The sequence below is a fragment of the Chanos chanos genome, chromosome 4, assembly GCF_902362185.1.
Source record: "Chanos chanos chromosome 4, fChaCha1.1, whole genome shotgun sequence".
In the NCBI taxonomy this organism is placed as follows: Eukaryota; Metazoa; Chordata; class Actinopteri; order Gonorynchiformes; family Chanidae; genus Chanos; species Chanos chanos.
Genome location: NC_044498.1, coordinates 9,184,352 through 9,205,064, shown reverse-complemented (window position 1 = coordinate 9,205,064; position 20,713 = coordinate 9,184,352). Strand labels below are relative to the sequence as shown.

At 41.2% G+C, this 20,713-nt stretch overlaps 1 protein-coding gene across 1 annotated transcript in view; it reads right to left on the bottom strand.

Moving 5' to 3' along the window:
• Positions 1-20,035, bottom strand: part of fndc1 (fibronectin type III domain containing 1) — a 32,981-nt gene extending 12,946 nt beyond the window's left edge. The window contains exons 1-15 of the mRNA XM_030770913.1: positions 19,963-20,035; positions 13,972-14,166; positions 13,322-13,408; positions 12,303-12,371; positions 7,720-7,929; positions 7,336-7,434; positions 6,592-6,712; positions 5,932-6,119; positions 5,328-5,435; positions 4,909-5,097; positions 3,918-4,746; positions 2,686-2,771; positions 1,955-2,070; positions 1,463-1,574; positions 734-1,165 (exon numbers count right to left, since the gene is read on the bottom strand). Coding sequence (XP_030626773.1) covers positions 734-1,165; positions 1,463-1,574; positions 1,955-2,070; positions 2,686-2,771; positions 3,918-4,746; positions 4,909-5,097; positions 5,328-5,435; positions 5,932-6,119; positions 6,592-6,712; positions 7,336-7,434; positions 7,720-7,929; positions 12,303-12,371; positions 13,322-13,408; positions 13,972-14,166; positions 19,963-20,035 — 2,914 coding nt within the window. The remainder of the gene's footprint in view (positions 1-733; positions 1,166-1,462; positions 1,575-1,954; positions 2,071-2,685; positions 2,772-3,917; positions 4,747-4,908; positions 5,098-5,327; positions 5,436-5,931; positions 6,120-6,591; positions 6,713-7,335; positions 7,435-7,719; positions 7,930-12,302; positions 12,372-13,321; positions 13,409-13,971; positions 14,167-19,962) is intronic.
• Between the last annotated feature and the right edge of the window lie 678 nt (positions 20,036-20,713).

The following is a 20,713-nucleotide window of genomic DNA, read 5'->3' as shown; positions in this document are numbered from 1 at the left end:
AGGGCCAGGGTATAACACCCTCTTCATATTGAAGGAGTGCTGTGGACTCTAAACAGAAAACTGATTTCTGTGACTCACACAAATGTATCTATTCAAGTGGAAGGATCCTCACTGAGATTCTTATTCCCATACATTTAAAAGGAGAATCCTGACCTGGGTGTACTGTGGCAAAAACAGAGGTTTATCATCCAGCCACTGATGTGGTACCACTTAGAGGATTAAAATAACAATTTTACTTGCAAGACAGATGCTCGATTTTACTTAATGTGGTCTCAGTTGAGAGATACAACTGATTTCAATCTGTTCTCTAACCAAATCCATTCAAAAGTATTAATTTTTCAGTTGAGTCTTACACGGGACACATGATACAGTTATATAGCACCCTCTGTGTGTTCCATAACATGTTCAATAAGAGCAATGTGAGAGAGCTAGTGTGGATTCATAAGGAACACCTGATGCATGGGAGAGCAAAAATCTCAGAAAGGAGTTCTTAATGATATCTGCAAGCAGAAGTCTTTGGTCTGAGCATACATAATTGTGTAATACAGCCTTATACCAATGTTTTGGCCTAAGTGTTCTCAGCTGTTTTCTCTGACACACTGCGGTTCTGTGTAGACTTTGTTTTTTTTTCTTTGCTACATCTAACCTTCTCAAAACATGTTTATTGGAAAATTTGCACCGTGGCAATAGGGAGTATATTCAGTCCAAAAGTATTCAAATTTGAACGACTAACCGTCTGGATAGCAGTTCAGCACTCCATTTTCATCCATCAGAGGGAAACCATCCCTATCTTTTCTGGAGAAGGTTCCAGGCGGACATGTGGGGAAGACGGCCAGTGTGGAGGTTTCTAAAGTGCTCATCTCTGTTGTGGTAGGTTCTGTGGTTGGTTCAGGTGTGGTAGTTGTAGTTGTTGTAGTTGTTGTTGTTGTTGTTGTTGGTGTTGTTGTTGTCGTCGCCGCCGTCGTCGTCGTCGTCGTCGTCGTTGTTGTTGTTGGTGGCGGCGGCGGCAGCGTGGTAGTTTGTGGCTTTGGACGATCCAGGCCAACAACAGGCTTCCCTCCCACAGTCAAGTATTTGTCCTTAGGATTAACCACAGGGCGAGTATCCCTCCCATGACCAAACAAGGCCATCCCCTCTTCGTTCACCAGAGGGGTGCCTTGGTCATCTGGGGTGGTGGGACATAGAAAAATAAGCTTTATTACTGATTCAAGCTGTGATGTGTGGCCAAATGTTATATAATGTTATATGAGGTCCTTTAGATTTTTAAGGTCACTAATCCTTCAGTTGATTTATCGCATTTGAAATAAAGTTCAATATGTCTGCGTCTGATCCATTAACTTAAATTGTGTGGTTTTGAATTCATCCTGTGTGTCTTCTGCAGTCATGAAAATATTTCTCCAATGTTTCAGAGTTGTGGTTACTGGTTTAGGAAAACACAAAAGCTAAAGCCAAAATAACACACCGAAAACCATTTTGCCATCTTCTCCAAGAACCACTCTTCTGGGTCGACCTCTTGAATCCTGTAGAACCTTCCCATTTTCATTCATAAGGAAACCTTTATCCAGATCCACTACCTATAAGAAAATTACTTTCAAATACAGTGTAAACAGGGACGGTGCCAGACAAACTTTTACAAACCATATGGAGGAGCACCTTAGCCAGCTATCAGTATGCATGGAAAATGCCTGGTATGACTGTCTGTATGAACATAAAAAGTGCTGCCCTTCACAGTGGTTTTGTGTAATGGATACATGATACACTGGTCTAATTCTCATAATATTTATGTTCAGTTGAAAATGCAAGACATAATGTAAGTAACACAAAGATATCGACAAAAAATAGCGAGTAAAGGTAAATGACCCTGACGTTTGATTGTTGATCAAAGCTGACACAAGAGTTGGCATTATCATTGTGAATATTTGCATAACTTTTGAGTTAAAATGAAAAGACTCACCCATTTGGTTCCATCTGGACCTGTTATATGCTTTACTCCATTTGACTTAGTGTTCTCATCAGATGTAGAAGATATCTTTCCATTTGTAGCTGTCAGATTTGGGCGTCCATTTTTACCTGGACATTCAAATGAAAGGCGTAATTTAAAGTGTAACCATAACGGTTGTCAGAGTTACCAAAGATGTAACGTGAGGAATATTTTAGGGTCAAGAGAGATTTGAACTTGAATTCTTTATATTTGAACTGCATGTGCTCCCAAGTCAATATGAACGGGTAATTTAAACATATGACTGTTTTGAATCTGAATATCTTTGATTAGAATTTTTAGAAAGAATTGGATAGAATTTTTAAGATCTGAATGTTAGAGACCTGACTTTATACAATATGAATGTTGAATGATGGGATTCACGCCAACAAATACAGTATAAAATTATAAATGTATAACTTAACACATTTAAATATTCTAAAGTTTCAAGTTCTTTTTGTATGTAAAATATTTTCATTCCATGTAACGTTTACCTTGCCTGTAGCTGGGTTTGTAGCTGCTCAGAGGGAGATTTCCCCTGGTTGAAGAATGCAGACGTGATCCTTTCACTGGATTACGAGCTGGAAGTGAAGAGGCCTGCGACACAGACTGATGAGTATGTGAACTCTCGCTAGATGGTGTTTGTCTGAGAGGGGAGTGAGAGAGTGATCCTAGTGTGGATCTCCCACTAGCGCTGGCAACAGTACTTCCACCTTTGTCTGAAGCTGGAATTGGCTGAGGAACAATAGAAGAAGAGGATGATGACGACTTGGAAGATGAGGAGGTAGATGAACTAGAGGGGAGGCGAGACAAAGAGACGTTTGTTTTAGAAGAGGAGCCCAATCTTGTATGCTGCATTGGGAGCAGTTTACCTGGGAACCTGGATCCATTTAACCGACTGCCAATTACTGGGGAACGGGTTCTACTGTTAGGACCTATAACAGGTCGACGGGGAAACGTAGGAACAGAGTGGGACCCAGTTCTTCCAACATTTTCCTCTTTCTCCACACTCTCATTATCAGTCTGAACTGGCCTCTGAGGTATACTATCTGCTGAAGTAGTTGTCTTAGGTGCTATAGTTGGACCAGCATCCTTATTTTCCCTATCAAAGCTTTCTTTCCTTCCTTCATGCAAATAATCACCATCATGCTTGCTGTCACTCTTTGAGTTTGCACTTAAAAGGGGATTGTTTGCATTTGAGTTTGGCTGACTCTTGGAACTGTCCTCAGATGTTCCTCTTAAACTTGTACTGGTTACAGTGTCTTTTGTGGAGGGGTTGTCCACAGCATGCTTTGAAGTACTGGAGGTGGAAGAAGCTTTGGTTTTATCACTAGTTTCCTGTGCACCTGAAACAGTGGCATGTGATGGGGCTTCTTTAATAACAGGTCTTCCTGCTCCTACAGATGAAGAAGACGCAGTTCTGTTCCATGTCAGTCTACCATCTTGTCTTGCTGACACCCTAACAGGTACATCTATTTTGGAAGACAGACTTGGGAATGAAGGAGATAAACCTCGCCCTGGGAATAAAGGACTAGTCCTAGAGGGATGGAAAGATGAAGTACTATGTTTAGAATCTCCTCTGGCCTTTTCATCCCTTTTGCTCTCTTTCGTATCTGTGTTCTCTTTGGAAGATGAGGAATGAGTTGTGCTCGTTTCAGTTGAGGAAGTTGGAGGTTCAGCCTTGGTTTTCTCCATCTTCACATTGTCAGTGGTTGTATCCTGAATGCTTGGAGAGAGTTCAGTTTTACTGTCAGAACTGCTGGATCCAGTCGTTGGGAAGTATCTAGATGAAGCGGATGCTGAAGAATTAGTTTTCCGTAATCCTGTCAGAATTCGACCCCCTCGCGATGACACTTCAGCTTTGCCTCTGTCAGTAGGATAAAGGGATCCAGAGTGAGACCCAGAGACCCTTCTTGTTGGTGATGAAACTCTACTTGACCCAGCTGATGCTGTGGCAGATGTCTCTGGTTTTTGTGGTTCTGGTACTGTTTCTTGAGGTGTTGACATAGATGGTTTTTCAACTGTATCACTGTGCTGGTTGTAGGAATCCTTACTCTCAGAATGGGCACTGGAAGAGTGGTCTTCCCTTAGAGCTGCAGATTCCTGACTGTGGGAAGGGTTGATGTTTGGTGTTCTTGGTCTAGACCCTGTAGGACGTGAAACAGGTCGGCGGAATTGACCAGAATCAAGGACAGAAGATAACCGTGGGCTTAAGGAAGTGACACGCCTCCCTTGTGATCTTTTAGGGGAGGCTTCAGATGAGGATGATGATTTTGAGTGTGACTCTTTGGCGTCTGGTGAAGTGCTAGGTGTTTTGAAGCTGGAGCTTGATTCTGGAATTTCGGATGAAACTTTACTATGTCCCTCATCTTCTCCAGACTTTGTAGGAACTTCGCTATTCTTTTTCACAGATTCAGATTCATCCTCAGAGGCCTCATTTGCCTTCAGCTCTTTTTCTTTTTGAGTATCTGATGGTTTCTCCTCCTCCTCCTGTTTCTCTCTTTGCGTTAAGGATACTCTTGAGCCTGTCCTAGGGTTAAAAGACCCATGTCTGACTGAACCCCTCACAGAGGAGAATATGCTATGATAGGACCGGGTCTGAGAGAGGGGACGTGTCCTCCTGTTGGTTGGTGGAGCGGAAGTGGTTGGTGTTTCTGCTTGTTTTGTCTGTTTCGTCTCCTTGTGGTCTGAATCTTCTTTGGACGTTCCGGAAGAGCCATGGCTAGTCACACGGCCATCAAGAGTTTTTGATTGCGGAGCATTACTAGCTGGCAAAAAAAAAGAGGCGACAGGAGTTCAGCATGTGACTTTTACTAAAACCTAAGTTCTTAATGAGTATTTGAAACTTTATGTGATCATTTGAATTCCCTAACAATTAAAAACACAATTAAAAGGCACTCATATAATTACTTATATATTAATGTGCTTACTTGCTGGCATTGAAATACTGAGAGCTTTGGTTTGTGGTCCCTGTCCTCTCCTGTTGACAGCACGGATTTTGAAAATGTAGTTGACACCTGGCTGCAGACCATCGATGGTTGCCGTGTTGATAGTCCCACGGACCGTGATCGATTTTGCTCCAAAGGGTTTCAAGGCCGGAGCGTATGACAGGATGTATTCTTGAGGATTCAGAGAGATACATGAGAGTAAAAAAACATTAAGGAAATGTACCTTTGCCTTACAATTTCAGTTGAGCTCACTAAACACTACAGTCTGACTAGAGAACTCCCTCTGGAAAAAGGAACTTTAAAAAGCAGCCAGTGAGAGACAAACATTTAAAATTGTTAATCAGTCCTCTACTTACAAGGGAGAATTTATTAATTAGGTCCGATATGTTTATTTTTCCTACCGCGTATCCTGCCATTTGGTTCTTCAGGTGGATCCCAGTTTGCCGTGACAGCAGTGCCCTTTCCCCTAATTGGTCTCACCTGGAAATTCTCTGGTGGACCAGAAGGAGCTGTAGAGTGGTGGAGGGGAATGATGAAGAGAAGGGAAAGTCAAAAAAAGAAAGCAGAAAAAAAAGCCATAACACACATTAGGTTATGTATGTAGTATACCATATGCTCTTAAACCTTACGTAATGTTTTTCCTCCCAGAATATTTTCAAATGGAAGTGAAAAATGACAATATATTTTCCAGGAGCATGAGTCATGAGGTCACTGTACAACACTAGAAACTGTTCCAATCAGGCCGACAGTAAACGGTGACATTACAGTGAACCATTAAACAGAACCATTACTCAGAGGCCACTTATAGACATGGATCAGAAAACATCCAGAACAGACCAGCTGAACCTGCTGTGAGTGTTTGAGACAGAGCAAGGAAACTTTGCCTCACAGTATGTCTAAATATGGTAACACTTCAGATAATTCTGATTAGGACTCTAGTTTTTGCCACAGAATCCAAAAGCACAAACAATTGAATTTTGACTGTCAAGTTGCAGAGAAGCCGACCTGATTCTGGTGTCCTCTGGAACACAGATGCACTCCATTTTCCGTCTCTGTCATCCTGAGAGACCTGGATTGCGAATTCATACATTCTGTCTGCTGACAGTGTTTCAATCATGATGCGTCTCTGGGTGGTCTCCTTATACTCCCAGCGAGCAGACTCCCCTTTCTCTCTGTATCTCACCGTGTAATGCCTGAAAAGGACCGACAATAGAGATAATAGGCTACTTCATTTCTGTGAAACTGCAGAATTTCACTTCACGTAACTATTGTTGCACCAGATCAAACTTAGCAATTCATTTATTCTTGCGGCCTCAAAACAGATTAAGTAGCATGTCCAGAAAATTACATATGTGCTACCTAATGAAAAAAAAAATCAGCTGCATTAAACGTATAAATGCTCCAACGGGCAGTAGTGGCTCTGTGGTAAGGGAATTCCCAGTGAGTTGTAGATTCAGATCTTGAGAATGATGTGTTTTTGTATCGATAAGCCTCTAAAAAAGACATAATGTCAAGGTTGATCTGGAGGTGTGGAACCACTGCTGTAGTTATGAACTCTGTGTTGCTCTGGATAAGTACATCAGCTAACTAAAAAAATATAACTGAGGACAAGCTTTAAAACATCATGCTGTGTTAAGTATAGTGTTAAGTGGTGTGAGTCATCACCTGGACCCCTCAGGGATATTCTTCTTTTTCTCCACAACTGGATCGACCCATGTAATGAGAACAGACTGAGGGGACATGATTCTCACTGAGATGTCCTCTACATTATCCACATCCTCTGGCTCTAAGACACACACACACACACACACACACACACACACACACACACACACAGACAATGGCTGAAAGGTTCAATGCCATTCATCTCAAAACCCTGGTCTGAAAGTCTTGATTTGGTTTTAGATAATAGTTTAAGGCTTTGCTGCACTATGACTGTAAATACTGTGTAGTAAACTTCTGTGTAAATAGTCCTTTTAAACACTGCAAAATGATAAAAACAACATATATTGTCAGATTTTGTGCTTTCTTAATATCATTTACATAAAAAAACAACAACATAATTTACAATTGAACAAAAAGTGGATCAGTTGCAGTGCTTCAGCTGTTTCCGGCCTCCTGTTTCAAAACACTCCAAACTTTTTTAAAAATTCATGTGCACAGGGTCTGTAGGTATATGGCTTTAATTGCTTGAGGTTCTTGTTCGTTTTTTTCGTTTGAAAGTCTGATCTCATTAGATTACCGGAATGAACCACACATTTCTGTGAATTTCTGAATAACAAGCTAATGTTTTCAAAGGCAGTCTGGGTCAACCAACATTTGCCCACCTCCCTCTCTTAAAATCACATTTCAAGGACCGATGTTTTGACTCAGTACTACATATGTTAAGCCGGATGATGTCATCTGTACCTGGAGTGTGTTTTTTGGTCATTACAGCCTTGTTAACAGGTGCGCTCCTCCCCAGGGCTCTCTGTGCCTGCAGTGATACCACATAGACGGACTCAGACGCTATGAACAGAGGGAGGGATACCAGATACGGCCACGTATCATTACATATTACACATGCTGGAAAACACTGAAAGCAACCTCATGCATTACACATGTGAATTATGATATACTGTATGTTCTCACAGTCATATATATTTATTTATTATTTTTTTTTTTTAAAACAAACATGTTTAAACAACAAAGCCATTTTGCTTTGCGATACTGCTAAAGCTTTTTGTAACTGTCCGAGTGCTTTTTTTCATGGAGAGATGACCCGAATGGTGGCTCACTGTTATACACACTTACCAAGTTTGGGTTTATTTCTGTTGCGCTGGTCAGCTTGGTGCTGAGTCACGTCCACTCTCTGTTTGTGTTGAGGGCGGACCGGGAGGTATCCCATCCTCCGTGGAGGCTCAGGACCCGAGGAGGACTGAGGGGCTCGCAAGTGCCCCACGGCTGATCTTTGGGCTGAGGGGTGAGGGCCGACTCTAGAAGGGGTGGCTGACACACTCCTCCCTACAAAGAGTAAAAAAAAAACACAGGGAGAGAGAGAGGGAGAGAGAGGGGATAGAGAAAGAAAAGAAGTCATTGTTCCAAGGGTAACAGAGAGTGCATGGCAATATGATCATTTAACACCTTCTTAAACATTACAACACATTGAGTCATGGGAGCAATAGGGATTTAATAGAGCTGAACAAGAAGAACATGTAAGTGGAGAAGAGATTTCATCAATTCTTCTTCCTCTTGTGTTGGACGAGTTCAGCATCACGCTGTCGTGAATGAATGTTAAATCCCACCTGATTAGCAAGCACCTGAAGAAATATTATAGCAATGTTTGCTTAAACGTTTTCTAAATCCCATAAGAAATTATTACATGAATACACTGTTTTCAAACAGTATTTGTACTCTGAGAAGAAATGAATTCTCTTCTGCATGTTGCTGAGATCAGCCTTATAATGCCATGAGGCCATGCAGGCTTTTATGATTAGGACTTTAACTGTCACAGTGAAGTTCATATAATTTGAATCACATAGGAAGACAAAGCCATTACATGTGTCAGAGATTTTGACAGAAGTTTGACAGAGATTTGTTTACGTTGGCATGAAGTCCCCTATGACGACACAATCCTCTGAGTCATACAATCTGACTTCTATCTTTCTCTTTTTTTCAATTATAATTCTCATCTTAGTGCACTTGGATAGCATGTCAGACAACCTCCCCTTCTCTCTCTCTCTCTCTCTCTCTCTCTCTCTCTCTCCCTCTCTCTTTCTGGAGGGGTAGGAATGACAGATAGATGAAAAACATTCCATCACAGTCTCCCTCCTTTATGTCTCCCATCTTTAATTACTATCAGTTGAGAGATTGCATGTTTCAGTCGTCAACATCAGACTCCGTTATGCTCTCTGAAAGCCGGTTAAAACTAAATGGAGTCAATTTGACCATGGAATCCTGCCAAATGCCAACGGCTCCCTGAAATAAAATGGAATAAATCTTCCGTCCTTTAGACTACATCACTAATATCATATGCATAGCAATGTTCTTGACAGCCATTGCTAGGTTTCTTTGTAGATCTCATAGAGAGAGAAGTGTGGAGAGAGAAGTCAGTAGTGCTATCAGAAATACTGTTGGAATCAAATTCTATCTATTTCTTTATCACTGAGCAATCACAGAAATATGGTAATGCGAGACTAAAATCTTTGACTCAGGTCTTGGACCTGAATCTGTCTCAGTTGAGATTTCTGTTACTTGGTGTTGGACTTGACAGGCCTATTACTTGTTTTTTCCCTTTTCTTTTCTTTTCTTTTCTTTTCTTTTAATAGTCCACTCTGACGTCAGGAAAGACTGATGAAGCATTGAATGTTATATAGGTCATACATTTTAGCTTTCTATCCAGGTTTTTTCCCACACTCTTCTCATTCATGATATCAGGACACATTTAATACAGTACAAAAAAAACCCCCCACAAAAAACAATAACCTTATCATACATAGTTTGGATTATGTAAAGAGGTTTTGCCTATTGTAGAGTTGATGTCTCCAACACCAGCTGTCGCACCAGTGACTAGGGCTTGGACTCAGAGTTGAGCACTGGTGACTTGAGACTTTCACTTGGATTCAAAACAGGGTGGCTTGGCTAAAACTCTGATAAATAACATTATAAAAATGAAAAAGGCCATTGAGACGAATTGGAGCCCCTTTGTACAAGTAGGAAGCCAAAGTGGAACCATTAGCAACAATGGCCAGTTTGCACCTTCACAGTGTAATGAAATATTTGGAAATGGGGAATTGGATGGATTTAGTCATGATCTTGTGAAACAGCGTCTTTACCATGAAAGCTTGGGAAACACTATGAAGTTTTCAGATGTCTAACTGAGGAGCAATTGAATTTCATGCACAGGCAAAGTCTCCAAGGTTGTGTTGGATCGTTGTGTAAGTGCTGTATCATAAAAGAGCTTACACGGGGTTGTTTGTAGATCACTTTGGCAAGTAACAGTCATGACAGGGTTATGAGAGCTGGTTCATTTTTGAGAAGGACAAAGAAAGTGTAAAAAAAAAAAAAAAGAAAAGAAAAGAAAAAAAAAGAAAATTCTGCCTCTGGACTTCCTTTCTTTCCATCACTTTTTCTAGCTTCAGTCTGCTCATTCTGGCATAGCTGTTCTAAAAAGTACTAAAGTGATGACAAAACAATTCACAAAGAAACAACTAATAAAGATTTATGCACCTATTTATAGTTTAAGCTCTTTCCAAGTACATTATCAAGAGGCGCAACGTGCATGATTCATAGCGAAATGTGTAATAAAAAACAAAAAAATGAAAAAAAAAAAAAAAAAGATCAATGACGTGATCCTTGACACATTATGGGTACAGTTATAATGAAACACATGATTTCATGCACTAAGACTAATGATCATTATTACAAACTTGGATATGCCTAGATGAAACTGAACATGAGAGAAAAACAGAGACAGAGAGAGAGGAAGAAAAAAAAACTTTAGACAGAAACACGAGGCTAGGGATAGATTAGTTCACAGCAGTTTCTCATTTTTGATCTTCCACCTGTTTACACATTTATTAAACATGCCAGTCATAACCTCAGTACATAACTAACATTTCTGTGAAGTTCCTTAGAAATTTCAGGGCTGATTGTTGATTGGGAGACTGCTAGACAATGGCTAAGTTAGCTGACTTAGCACCAAAGCTCTTTCCAAGCGGAGCAGCATATTTCCATTCCTTAATGTGTGTGGAATAACAAAAGTTTTACAGCATCAAATAACAGATTTCGGAAGAGCTTTGAACTAGCCAGTTAGTTTACAAGAGCAGAGAAATAAATAGAGTGGAACCGATTGACGTTATCCATCTAAACCGGTCCCATGTGGCCAGCCGCAGAACTGCACTCGCTGTGAGTTTCAGCCAAGCAAAGACGGTTAAAACTTTGTCATCCAGGACTTTAAAAACAATGTCCAGTTTTTATCAGTGCTGATGAAAATAAGGACCATCATAATCAAAGTGGCCCAGATCCATCCAAATCATCTGGGTATGTATTTTTAAATTCAGTTTTTGAGCAACCACAGCTTCAGTAGGGCATTAAATGTGACAGACGAACGATAATGGAGCAAAATGTACGTTTTTGTTCATTTGTCAGAAGCACAACTTGCCTGTTAGTAACGGTGATGCAGAAATGTAAGGATTTCATATCTTTTCAGGATTTAACATATGGGTTTACTTGATTCAGTCAAGGCAATGAAATTGTGTAACGTCCTCAATCAAAATTAATTCTTAGACGACACAGAGCTGTAGATATATTATGAAAGGAGAGAATTACAGCCTCAGAAGGGGGGGGGGGGGGGGGGGGGGGGGGGGGGGGGGGGCATCTTCCTCTGGCTGGCACCAGGCAGTCGGAACAGAGGGTTAGAATAATGAGATAATAAAGTACAGCAAAGACAATGAAAGAATATGAGTTCTGTCCCACATTGGAAAATCTTGAGGTTAACTGTATACTGGAAAGAATTATGCAAACTCTGTGTTTAGAATGAAACAAGTACATGAAACTACTTTAATCTGATTCACTCAAAGCAATGAGTTTGCACCAATTTTTGGGCTAAATCAAAACAGGTTTTCCAGACTGTTCGCAAATCTCTTGTGCTTTTAACAGCCCTTAATTCTTATGTTTATAAAACCCAACTGAGCATCCCTCGTGTAAGCTGGATAACAACATTAGCCAGACGACTAAAAATGCAAATTTCAACTCAATTCATGATTCAGAGATTCCTCCCATTGCTGTTTAAAACTTGAAATTTGCTGTCTCAAAAGAATATTATTTAACTTGATAAGTAAAAATTTGGAAAATTTTGATTCAACATTTATCTTTCTACTGCCAGATGTTCAGTTTTTCCTGGCAGTCAGACTGACTGTGTCTGCTCTGTGCCACGCCCAAACATGATAAAGACCTACATACTCCCTTTCTCTAATATGTTGTTTCTATCTGTTTCTGTTGGGAACTGTTCGAATGATTATCATCAATATATTACTCATTATAGTGTTTTATGGAATTTCGGTGAACGTGTAAATATGGGTGTGTGATTTTCATTGTTTAAAGTGTATGATTTTTTTTTTATTTGTTTAGATGTTTAGACAGTGTCATCTTACTCACACACGCACGCACGCACGCAGGCACACACACACACACACGTACGCGCACACACACACACACACACACACACGCGCGTGCACACACACACACACACACACACACACACACACACACATATTCTGTGTCTTTAATTTGAACCAGTGGACTTTTCATTAAAACTGTCTTAAGTAGTTCTGAGGTTACGCTCGCTTCATCGTGTGGAACCATTGTGAATGACGAAATACATTGAAAATACTTACTCGTGGAGGAACTGTTTACAGAAGACCCACCCTCCACTGCGAAGCCATCCAATTTCACCCACTCCCCTCCTATTTGAAAGACAAGAAGTCACAAACATTTTCATGCCACAATTCATACCATTTTAAACTTATTCATCCAACATTGAGGAAAATGTTGTTTCATTTTGCTGGAAATAAGAAACATGTGTATTAGTCATTTATTAGGCAGCCGCAATCCTATAATTAAATGTTACTTGATCTCTAACACATGGGAAGACGTGACTGCTACTAAAGCTCACTAAACACTGCCACAAACCTTTTCTCTCAATCCTTATCTTAGCAAACTGTCAAATAATATGCTTTTTGTGACAACAAAGATTAGCTCTGATCCATGCATAGAATCGGTTCTTTGTAATGTTCTAAACATTCCAACAGGATTAAGTCCGTTTCCTGGGATCTTCATTTTACCATTAGAACAGAAGACCACAGCTTTAAGAGATTTACATGGCGTGTGTTAGACAAACAGCCAGCTACCACAACAAAACATTTTCTGGTTTTTCTGGACTTTAAATTAGAGTTGGACATAAGAACACAATGACTGGTCACATATGCGGCTATTGGTGTAGCATGATCCCACCAAGAGAAGCACTGGACGGATGAGAGCAGACAAGCAGAGAATGGATGAAACTGGAACGACCAGAAAAGCAGATGGGACTCATTAAATATTTCATGTTTTTTGGGTATGTCATGGCCTTCACCATTGAGTCTGATTTTGTAAAGAAAATATAAAGAAAAAGCAGTGGGGCCATAAAACTATAAATATATATCCCGCAGAAATGATTTCAAAAGACCACTTAACCATGCTCTATAAAAGGCTTGTTTTCCTGAGGAGCCGAAGTTAAGCGTACGCTTCTAGCATTGGTAAATGTTATTTGTCCAGTTGGAGTGTGCATTACGTGAAATGAACATGACAATTAAAGACAGATAGCTGCTTAGCTGCACACACACACACACACACACACACACACACACACACTCACCTCCTGGAGTCGTAACCCTGTACACAGGCTTGCTCCTCCCATCCTCATTCTCCGCGCTCACCTTCAGAAAGTGCATCACTCCCGGTTCTAAACAGCAACATGGACTTTAGATCATCAGAACTCTCCTTTTCTTTCAGTTTATAACACAGAAGAGTTTTGCCTTGCCATTGTCAACTCGGGAATGCCAGGTGAGACCTCCGGCTAAAGACTCCTTAAAGCTGCTTTGCGACATCATTATAATAAGCACTAACAAATCAAGTCTAATCAAAGTTTCATCAGGCGTACAGAACCTCGTATCAGCCTGTCAAATATAGTTAACATTTATTTTACAAAGCAAATTTAGCCTCTTCTATTTCATGTTTTGTTACTTTATGTCTCCATATGATGTAAAATTAAATGAATGGCACATTGCACCACTTCTTAAAACTTGAATGAATAAAACTGAATAAATGAAAAATATGTGTGATAATTTTGTGATGCCTTCTCTAAGCTGTGAATGCAACAATTCCATTATATCTTGCCCAAATCCAGGGACCCGAATCTTGTAAAACAATCACTCTGACACGTTGTCACCTAGAAGGTACCAGATGCTAAATATAAGTATTCCAGGTTATGGACCAATACAGTTTCAAAACGAAAAGATTTCTTACCCACATCCTCCAGGACCTCAGAGCGCTGGTCTTTGTCCACGGTTATGAAGCGGAGTGAGTTCATGGACTTGCCGTAACCGATGCTGTAGCGGTCCACAGGACGGCCATCCAGCTCGTTTGGAGGTTCCCATGTGACTTTTAATCCCCTGTCCACCGAGGTCAGCTTGACATTTCGAGGACGCAATGGCTTGTGGGCTTTGGTGAGATCGGAGAAGAATTTCTGTTAGTGAGTCTGTCAGTTACCATAACAACCAACAAGTTGGCTGATTAACTTCATTTACAAACTCTTTATCAAGCTGTCAATCAAACAAAGAAACAAACAAACACACACACAAACATGCAATTCCTCGCTGAGAAGAATTTGTCAAGTTTCTGCAGATTGTTTGCTCTTTGCTTGGGAACTCAATCTTTACTTTAGCACAAAAGAAAACATGTAAAAAAAATGAGCTCACTACCTGTATTTATACATTTCACAAAGCCTACTTTCCAAATCCATACAGAAGGCATGAATAAGTTTGCAGAGTAGCTACTGGAGTGAGGATTTTTTTCCCCCCTGTGGCTTGTCCGGTTAATTTCTAATTCTCTGTTTCTGCCTGTGTTTAATGCCATAAAAAATATAAATGTTACTAGGGTATCTGACCACAGCTTCAAACTTACATTGTCAAAAGATCAGTTTGTTTTTCTGCTACATAAACTGCTTATTTTAGGGGAAAGATCTGAATATTGCTATCCTTTAATGGATCTGAATTAATCAAAATGTCAAACTAGTCACACATCATTCATTATCACACAGGCCAAGTTATAGAGTTGAGGTTTGAAAAAATGCATGCGTGTGTGTGTGTGAGTGTGTGTGTGCGCACGCGCGTGTTTGATTAGAAACAGAGATCCAGACTGAGTCTGAAACAGAAAGAGATGGTGTGCATATGTGTGGTGTGTGAGTGTGAATGTCTGTGTGTGCGCGTGTGTGCGTGTGTGTGCATGCTTGTGTGTGTATTTGAACGAGAAACTTGTTCAATATAGACCCTTCAGAGGTGTAAGAGTGTTAACAATAGCCTGTAGGTAGTGATTTTTCCCATAGCTACTCTCAGAAAAGGCTCCCGGGCAAACACCTGCTGTTTTTTCCACTGTCATAGAGATTTCCACACCTTCTATCACCTTACACACACACTCACACATGCACACACACACACACACACACACACACACACACACACACACACACACACACAGTCCCTCTATCCTCACTTCTTATTGGTGGTCACTGATGGTCAAACACTCATACATAGCACTCTCCTCAAGACATATTACATCTCTTACTGCACTATGCAGCTCATCGTGTGAAAAGATGCAGCGGCAGCCATGACACATGCTAAACTCGCTCACCTTGACTGAAGCCACGTGAGGGGGAGACTTACAAGAGATCATGGGAAATTGAACATTCCAGACCGGAGAGGAAAATGGGAGGCGAAAAAAAAAAAAAGAGTTCTGGTTTATTGCAGAATGACTGGATGTAGTGGATGAATCAGTTCATGTATGGGGCACTATAGGATCTTGGGTCTTGGGTGACCATCCTGATGTCTATTCAATTGTTAATAAACCGTTAATAAACACTTGTTAATAAAAAAAAGGGCCTGAAACTTCCTGTTTTTTTCCCCCTTTCCCCAGTGTACATTGCTCTGGTCTCAAAGCGTGCTACTGAAATTATTCAAGTTGCAACAACACGGCGGACAGACAGGTTATCCAATGCTTTCAAGTCTCGCAGTCCGTCATGCAATTGGAGTTTAAGCCTGGAAACCAAAAACTATTGCAGAATGGTAGTTTTTAAGTCAGTTGATTATTTCTTGGTTGGTTTGGAAGTATGCTTAGGATAATTGTCTTGCTGAAAGATCCATTTAAAAAACCTTCAGCTTCTCTGCCAGGGGAATCAGGTTTTTCTGGCAAAATGTTTTGACTTACTGAAGTTAATAAATCCATTGACCTTAATAGCCTCAGGACCAGTAAATACAAAATACCCTAGAAACACCAGGGATTCATGGTCATACTTCACTGTCAGCTATCAGACTCCTTCCAACTGCGGTGCTCCAATTCTAAATCTATCACCAGTACAGATGCTCTATTAACTGAAAAAGTCTGGTCTAATCTTACCATGACATACTGTTACAATCAAAATTTAGCAATTTCAAAACACTCAATGTAGGTCATTCCACACAGGTGGGTATAGGACAATATTTGGGCAACTTTGAAAGAATGGTGATTACTGGAGCACATTTGGCAGGAGTTTGGAGCAGTAACGGAGTCTACTCAAGCTGCTAATGTTTCACAAGGAATGGTAGTTAAGATGATATCGCCCTGGAAACCTAAGGAAAGATATTGTTCAGGGTCAGTTGTGGTGAAAAGCTCATGCTCCTTGACAGTGGTGTCTGCCGGTCGGCTCTATATGCAAGACAAAACGGACGAGCAGCTCCAGGTCAGCTGACTGAAAATAAGGGCGCCGTGAACTACAGTGAGCCCAAAAAAGGTCTCTAACACTGGTTCTGGTCAGACAAATGATTCTCCACACCATGTCCTCTAGTGGACAAATGGACGAGTGTATGTGTGCTGCACAGCGAAAGAAGCCTAGAAACCCCAAAACAGTGAAGAGTTGTGGTGACCCTCTTACGGTATATTGTGTATTATTCCTAGTATGTTTTAAATCCACTCAACATCTTAAAGGGCAAAGTAATCAAGGATACGTACAAAGCTCCCTTGAGTGACAGCCGTCATCCTCTGGCCAAATATTTCAGTGTTGATGAGATTGGCCTCTGCATGGGTACCAAGCACTCTGAGCCATGTGAAATACACCAACAAGACACCAACTCCATCAAGTGAATGAGTGCTCATATGACGGTACATCAGGTGACAAGACCACAAGCTAAGCTGCCATCTTTAATGGTGGATAAACACGTGGGTATATGGCAACTGCCAGACGACGTGGGTTGAATTCTTATTCATATTCACTATTCACTGGAACATTCTGGAACATGAGCTGTTCTCTTGCCAGAGAGTTCTTAAATACCCAGGTGCTTTATGTTGAAAGTCAGACAGTTGCCAAAAACATGACATCACTCTCACACACCTGAGTGACAGGTGATGGTTTGGTTCGGGTCATGCACGTGCTTTGTCATCTTGCTCCCGACTTTGACAGGTTGAATTTCAGGCCAATTGTACATGCCAATATCTGCAGGAATTCACGGATGAATTCCTTTAGATACCTGTCCCGGCCTCTCCCCCCATTTCTCGCTGTACCTAATGACATAGGAGGTTACACTTAACAGATTAAAAACAGAAATGATTTTCAGAATTCAGGGATGTGGAAAAAAAAAACCAAAAAAACCTTTAGCCTCATTCTTTCCGATACTTATTTTTATCTGTCAGGCAGATGTCTGGGAAGATTTGGGAGCAATAGTTGGCACTTTTGTGTGTGTTGGAATGAATTTCACCTTAGAGTTTTGCGGTTTCCTCAAAGATAATTCCACTCAGGCAGGTTTACTAAGTCTAGGGACAAAAGCTATGTAAGTTCATCAGCTAACATTTTTATCACATAGCAAAACAAACGAAACATGGTTTTCACAGTCATGGACCTGAGATATGGATATAGGGAGAAGCAGAGAGGAGATATAAGTCAGAGGAATGGGAAGAGGAGAGGAAGGAGAAGGGAGAAAAACGGAGGACTCTAGAGCACAGCTGCTGATGGCAGTCCCGTGGTGCACTGAGTGACCTCACTCACAGAGCATTTCCAAAATACAGAAAGAGAGAGAGAGAGAGAAAAAGAAAGAAAGAGACAGGGAGAGGGGCTATTGTAACGTGGCAGCTAATAGCACTCAGCTTTCTTCATCCAAGATTCCCCAGCTCTGCCTGGCTCTAAGGGCACACACACACATACACGGAACACACAGCTCCAAGGGCACGCTCACACACGCAGAAGCGCATACACATACACACACGCACACAGAGAGAGGGGAGAGAGAGAGAGAGAGAATGAAAGAGAGAGAGAGAGAGAGAGAGAGAGAGAGAGAGAGAGAAGACAGAGAGGGAGGTTGTAACTATAGTCAGAGGATGAAGGGACATCAAAATTCTCACCTAGTTGCCAGCATTAAAATTGCTGTCTGACTGATAAAGAGTCCAATATGTATGACACATAATTACTGGATCACTTCAAACCCATAAACATCTCCACTCATTTAGTGCCAGTTTGTGGTCTGTGCTGTCATTCTGATGTTTGGTAGTTGGTGAACTGATTGCTGTTGACTGGTGTGAAATATTCTGGAGAGAAACTGAATGGCTTGTGATTTCCATGTCTGTCATGTAACTGAATGGCTTATAAGTTCCATGTCTGTCGTTTAAAATAAGAGTGAGATTGTGTGTTGATGATTTTGAGTTTATACGAACCTGCTCTGTAGATGAGTTTTCAGTACATTCTACTGGCTACGATAGGCAAAGTCTAACATGCTTACAAATTGATGCATTGATGAATAAGTGGGACTATATGGGGGGGGGGAGGGGGGGGCTGGGTTTTTCAAGCTTTGTTAGGGTAGAAACACAACCGTGAAAAGATGGTGAAAATTGAACAACCTTTACTTTAAGTATGTGAGGATGAAGGTGCACAGGGGCTTTGAGGATACTTCAGATATGAACCCTGGTGTGATAGGGTGTGAGATGGATGACCTGTTTGTCTTAGAACACAAAGCAGCAGGCGGCAAGTGGGATTAACCTGTGGACTGATAGCTAAAACAGAGCGGGTAGCTATAATTAAAATCTCAACACAAGTTTACAGCACGTGTCAAACAGAAGGCAACAACGCAACCGTCACTTTGCGCCAGCGTTATCGCGTATCATCTACACGATAGCAAGCGCGCCTCGTAGTAAACATACAGAGCCAGGGAGAAAAAATTCAAATCGAGACAATCTCCTCCCTCCCCGTCTATCTATCTGGCTTCCCCTCTCCCCCCTTCTCACCCTGTCTCCGTTCTTCTTGGTCACGCAGTGGTCCTACGCGGATCCGTTACCCAAAGCCAGATTAGATCAGAGTTTTGGCACCGTGGCTGCCATTGGAAGTTAGAGTTTCGCAAAAAAAAAAAAAAAAAAAAAAAAGATCTAAAGGACTGATTTTAACCATACGTCTTATGATCTAATATTTGTCATCTTATTTTAATTTCGGAGCTACTCTGGTGCGTGAGCGCAAGGAGTCAGGGACATATTCCATCACAGCCCGCCTGAAAAAACTCACATCACATTTTCCTTTAAGCGAAAAAGATGACGGAAAAATACAAAAATTTTACAGTTCCTAAACTCTGCATAAAACCCTGTAGTACCCTGGTTATATGGTGGCTGCCAGACCCCACTATAACTGCTGGAGAGCTGTTAATTATAAGAGCAGGCTTCACTCTCAAATACAAAATAAACACAAAGACACTTCTTGCACTGAACGTCACACAACCACTTATACACATAACTGCATCGCACTTTACAATTGTCCCTCTCTGATTTAATTTAATGTAACTTAATTTAATTTAATTTGATTTAATCTAATTTAACTTAATTGCCTTGTCAATTCTCCGTGCTCCGTGTCAGTCCTATATTACTAAGGGAAAGGTGATGAAACCAAGTAGTAAAATCAACAAGTCTGCATAGGTCTGCACTGTTTCACCCCTGCGTAATCAACTCATATACATGTATCCCTGGCACAGACGCAACCAGTGAACGACAGGCCAATGGAACGCAGTCAGGACTGTATCGACATCAGATGTACTTCTTAAACAATTCGTCAGCCCATGAACCAATAGAGCAAACACTCTATCGATTGACATGATCAGGTTAGGATGTTTCCCTATCAACTTCAACTCGAGCAAAGCCAATTAATAGCCTACCAAAATTTAAAATTAATAGGAGACGCTGGGAAAAAAGTTTGTACACGTCACATACCACATATTATTTATATGTATAAGCGCCTACCTGTCAGCAGTGGGCTTAGGGCGCAAAGCGCGAGTAGGAGCCCGAGGAGCGCCCGTGACGCTGGCGGAGACATAGCAAATAGTGCTTTGGGCTCACGCGCGCTGCCGGTACAGTAAAGTGGGGAGAGAGACGGCTTGACATGCACGCGGCCGGACACATGTGAAACTGAGGGGGTCTCCTTCGTCAATTTTCCGGCGTTATGTCTCCCTCTTCCGGAGACTTGAAGTTAAAAGAGATGCAGTCACAGGGTCGCAGCGAAGTGGTGAGGGTAACAAACGAGAAGTCTAAATGCAATTCCAAACCCGCAAAGATTTCACTTGTTCTGTATTACGTCTAGTTCTTTACTTGCCTTTTTTGTCCGTTTGTTGCAAGTTATGGTATGCAGATGCCCAATTTAAATTTGATTTGTTAAGCAAATCTGTAATTTTAGATTTAGCTACATGCCACTTCTACACAGACCTAGCGACAAACGGTTTATGCGCGATGAACTTTTTTTTTTTAGCAGCGCCACGTACTTTGAAACGTCATATAAGTCTGCTCGATCTCGTGTTTGGGTGTAAGAGATGGCCATCAATGACTTATCAAAAGGGAGGCGAATGAGACAGGCTACATCTCAGTTGCAAGGTGACCCGAGAACTACCCTGCCTGTGGACACGAGGACCTACCCTAGAGTTCAGGTGAACTCGTGCACTTCAATACATTGCGGCTGTGGCACCGGACAGCACTTGTAGGCACTTTAGACCATCGCTTT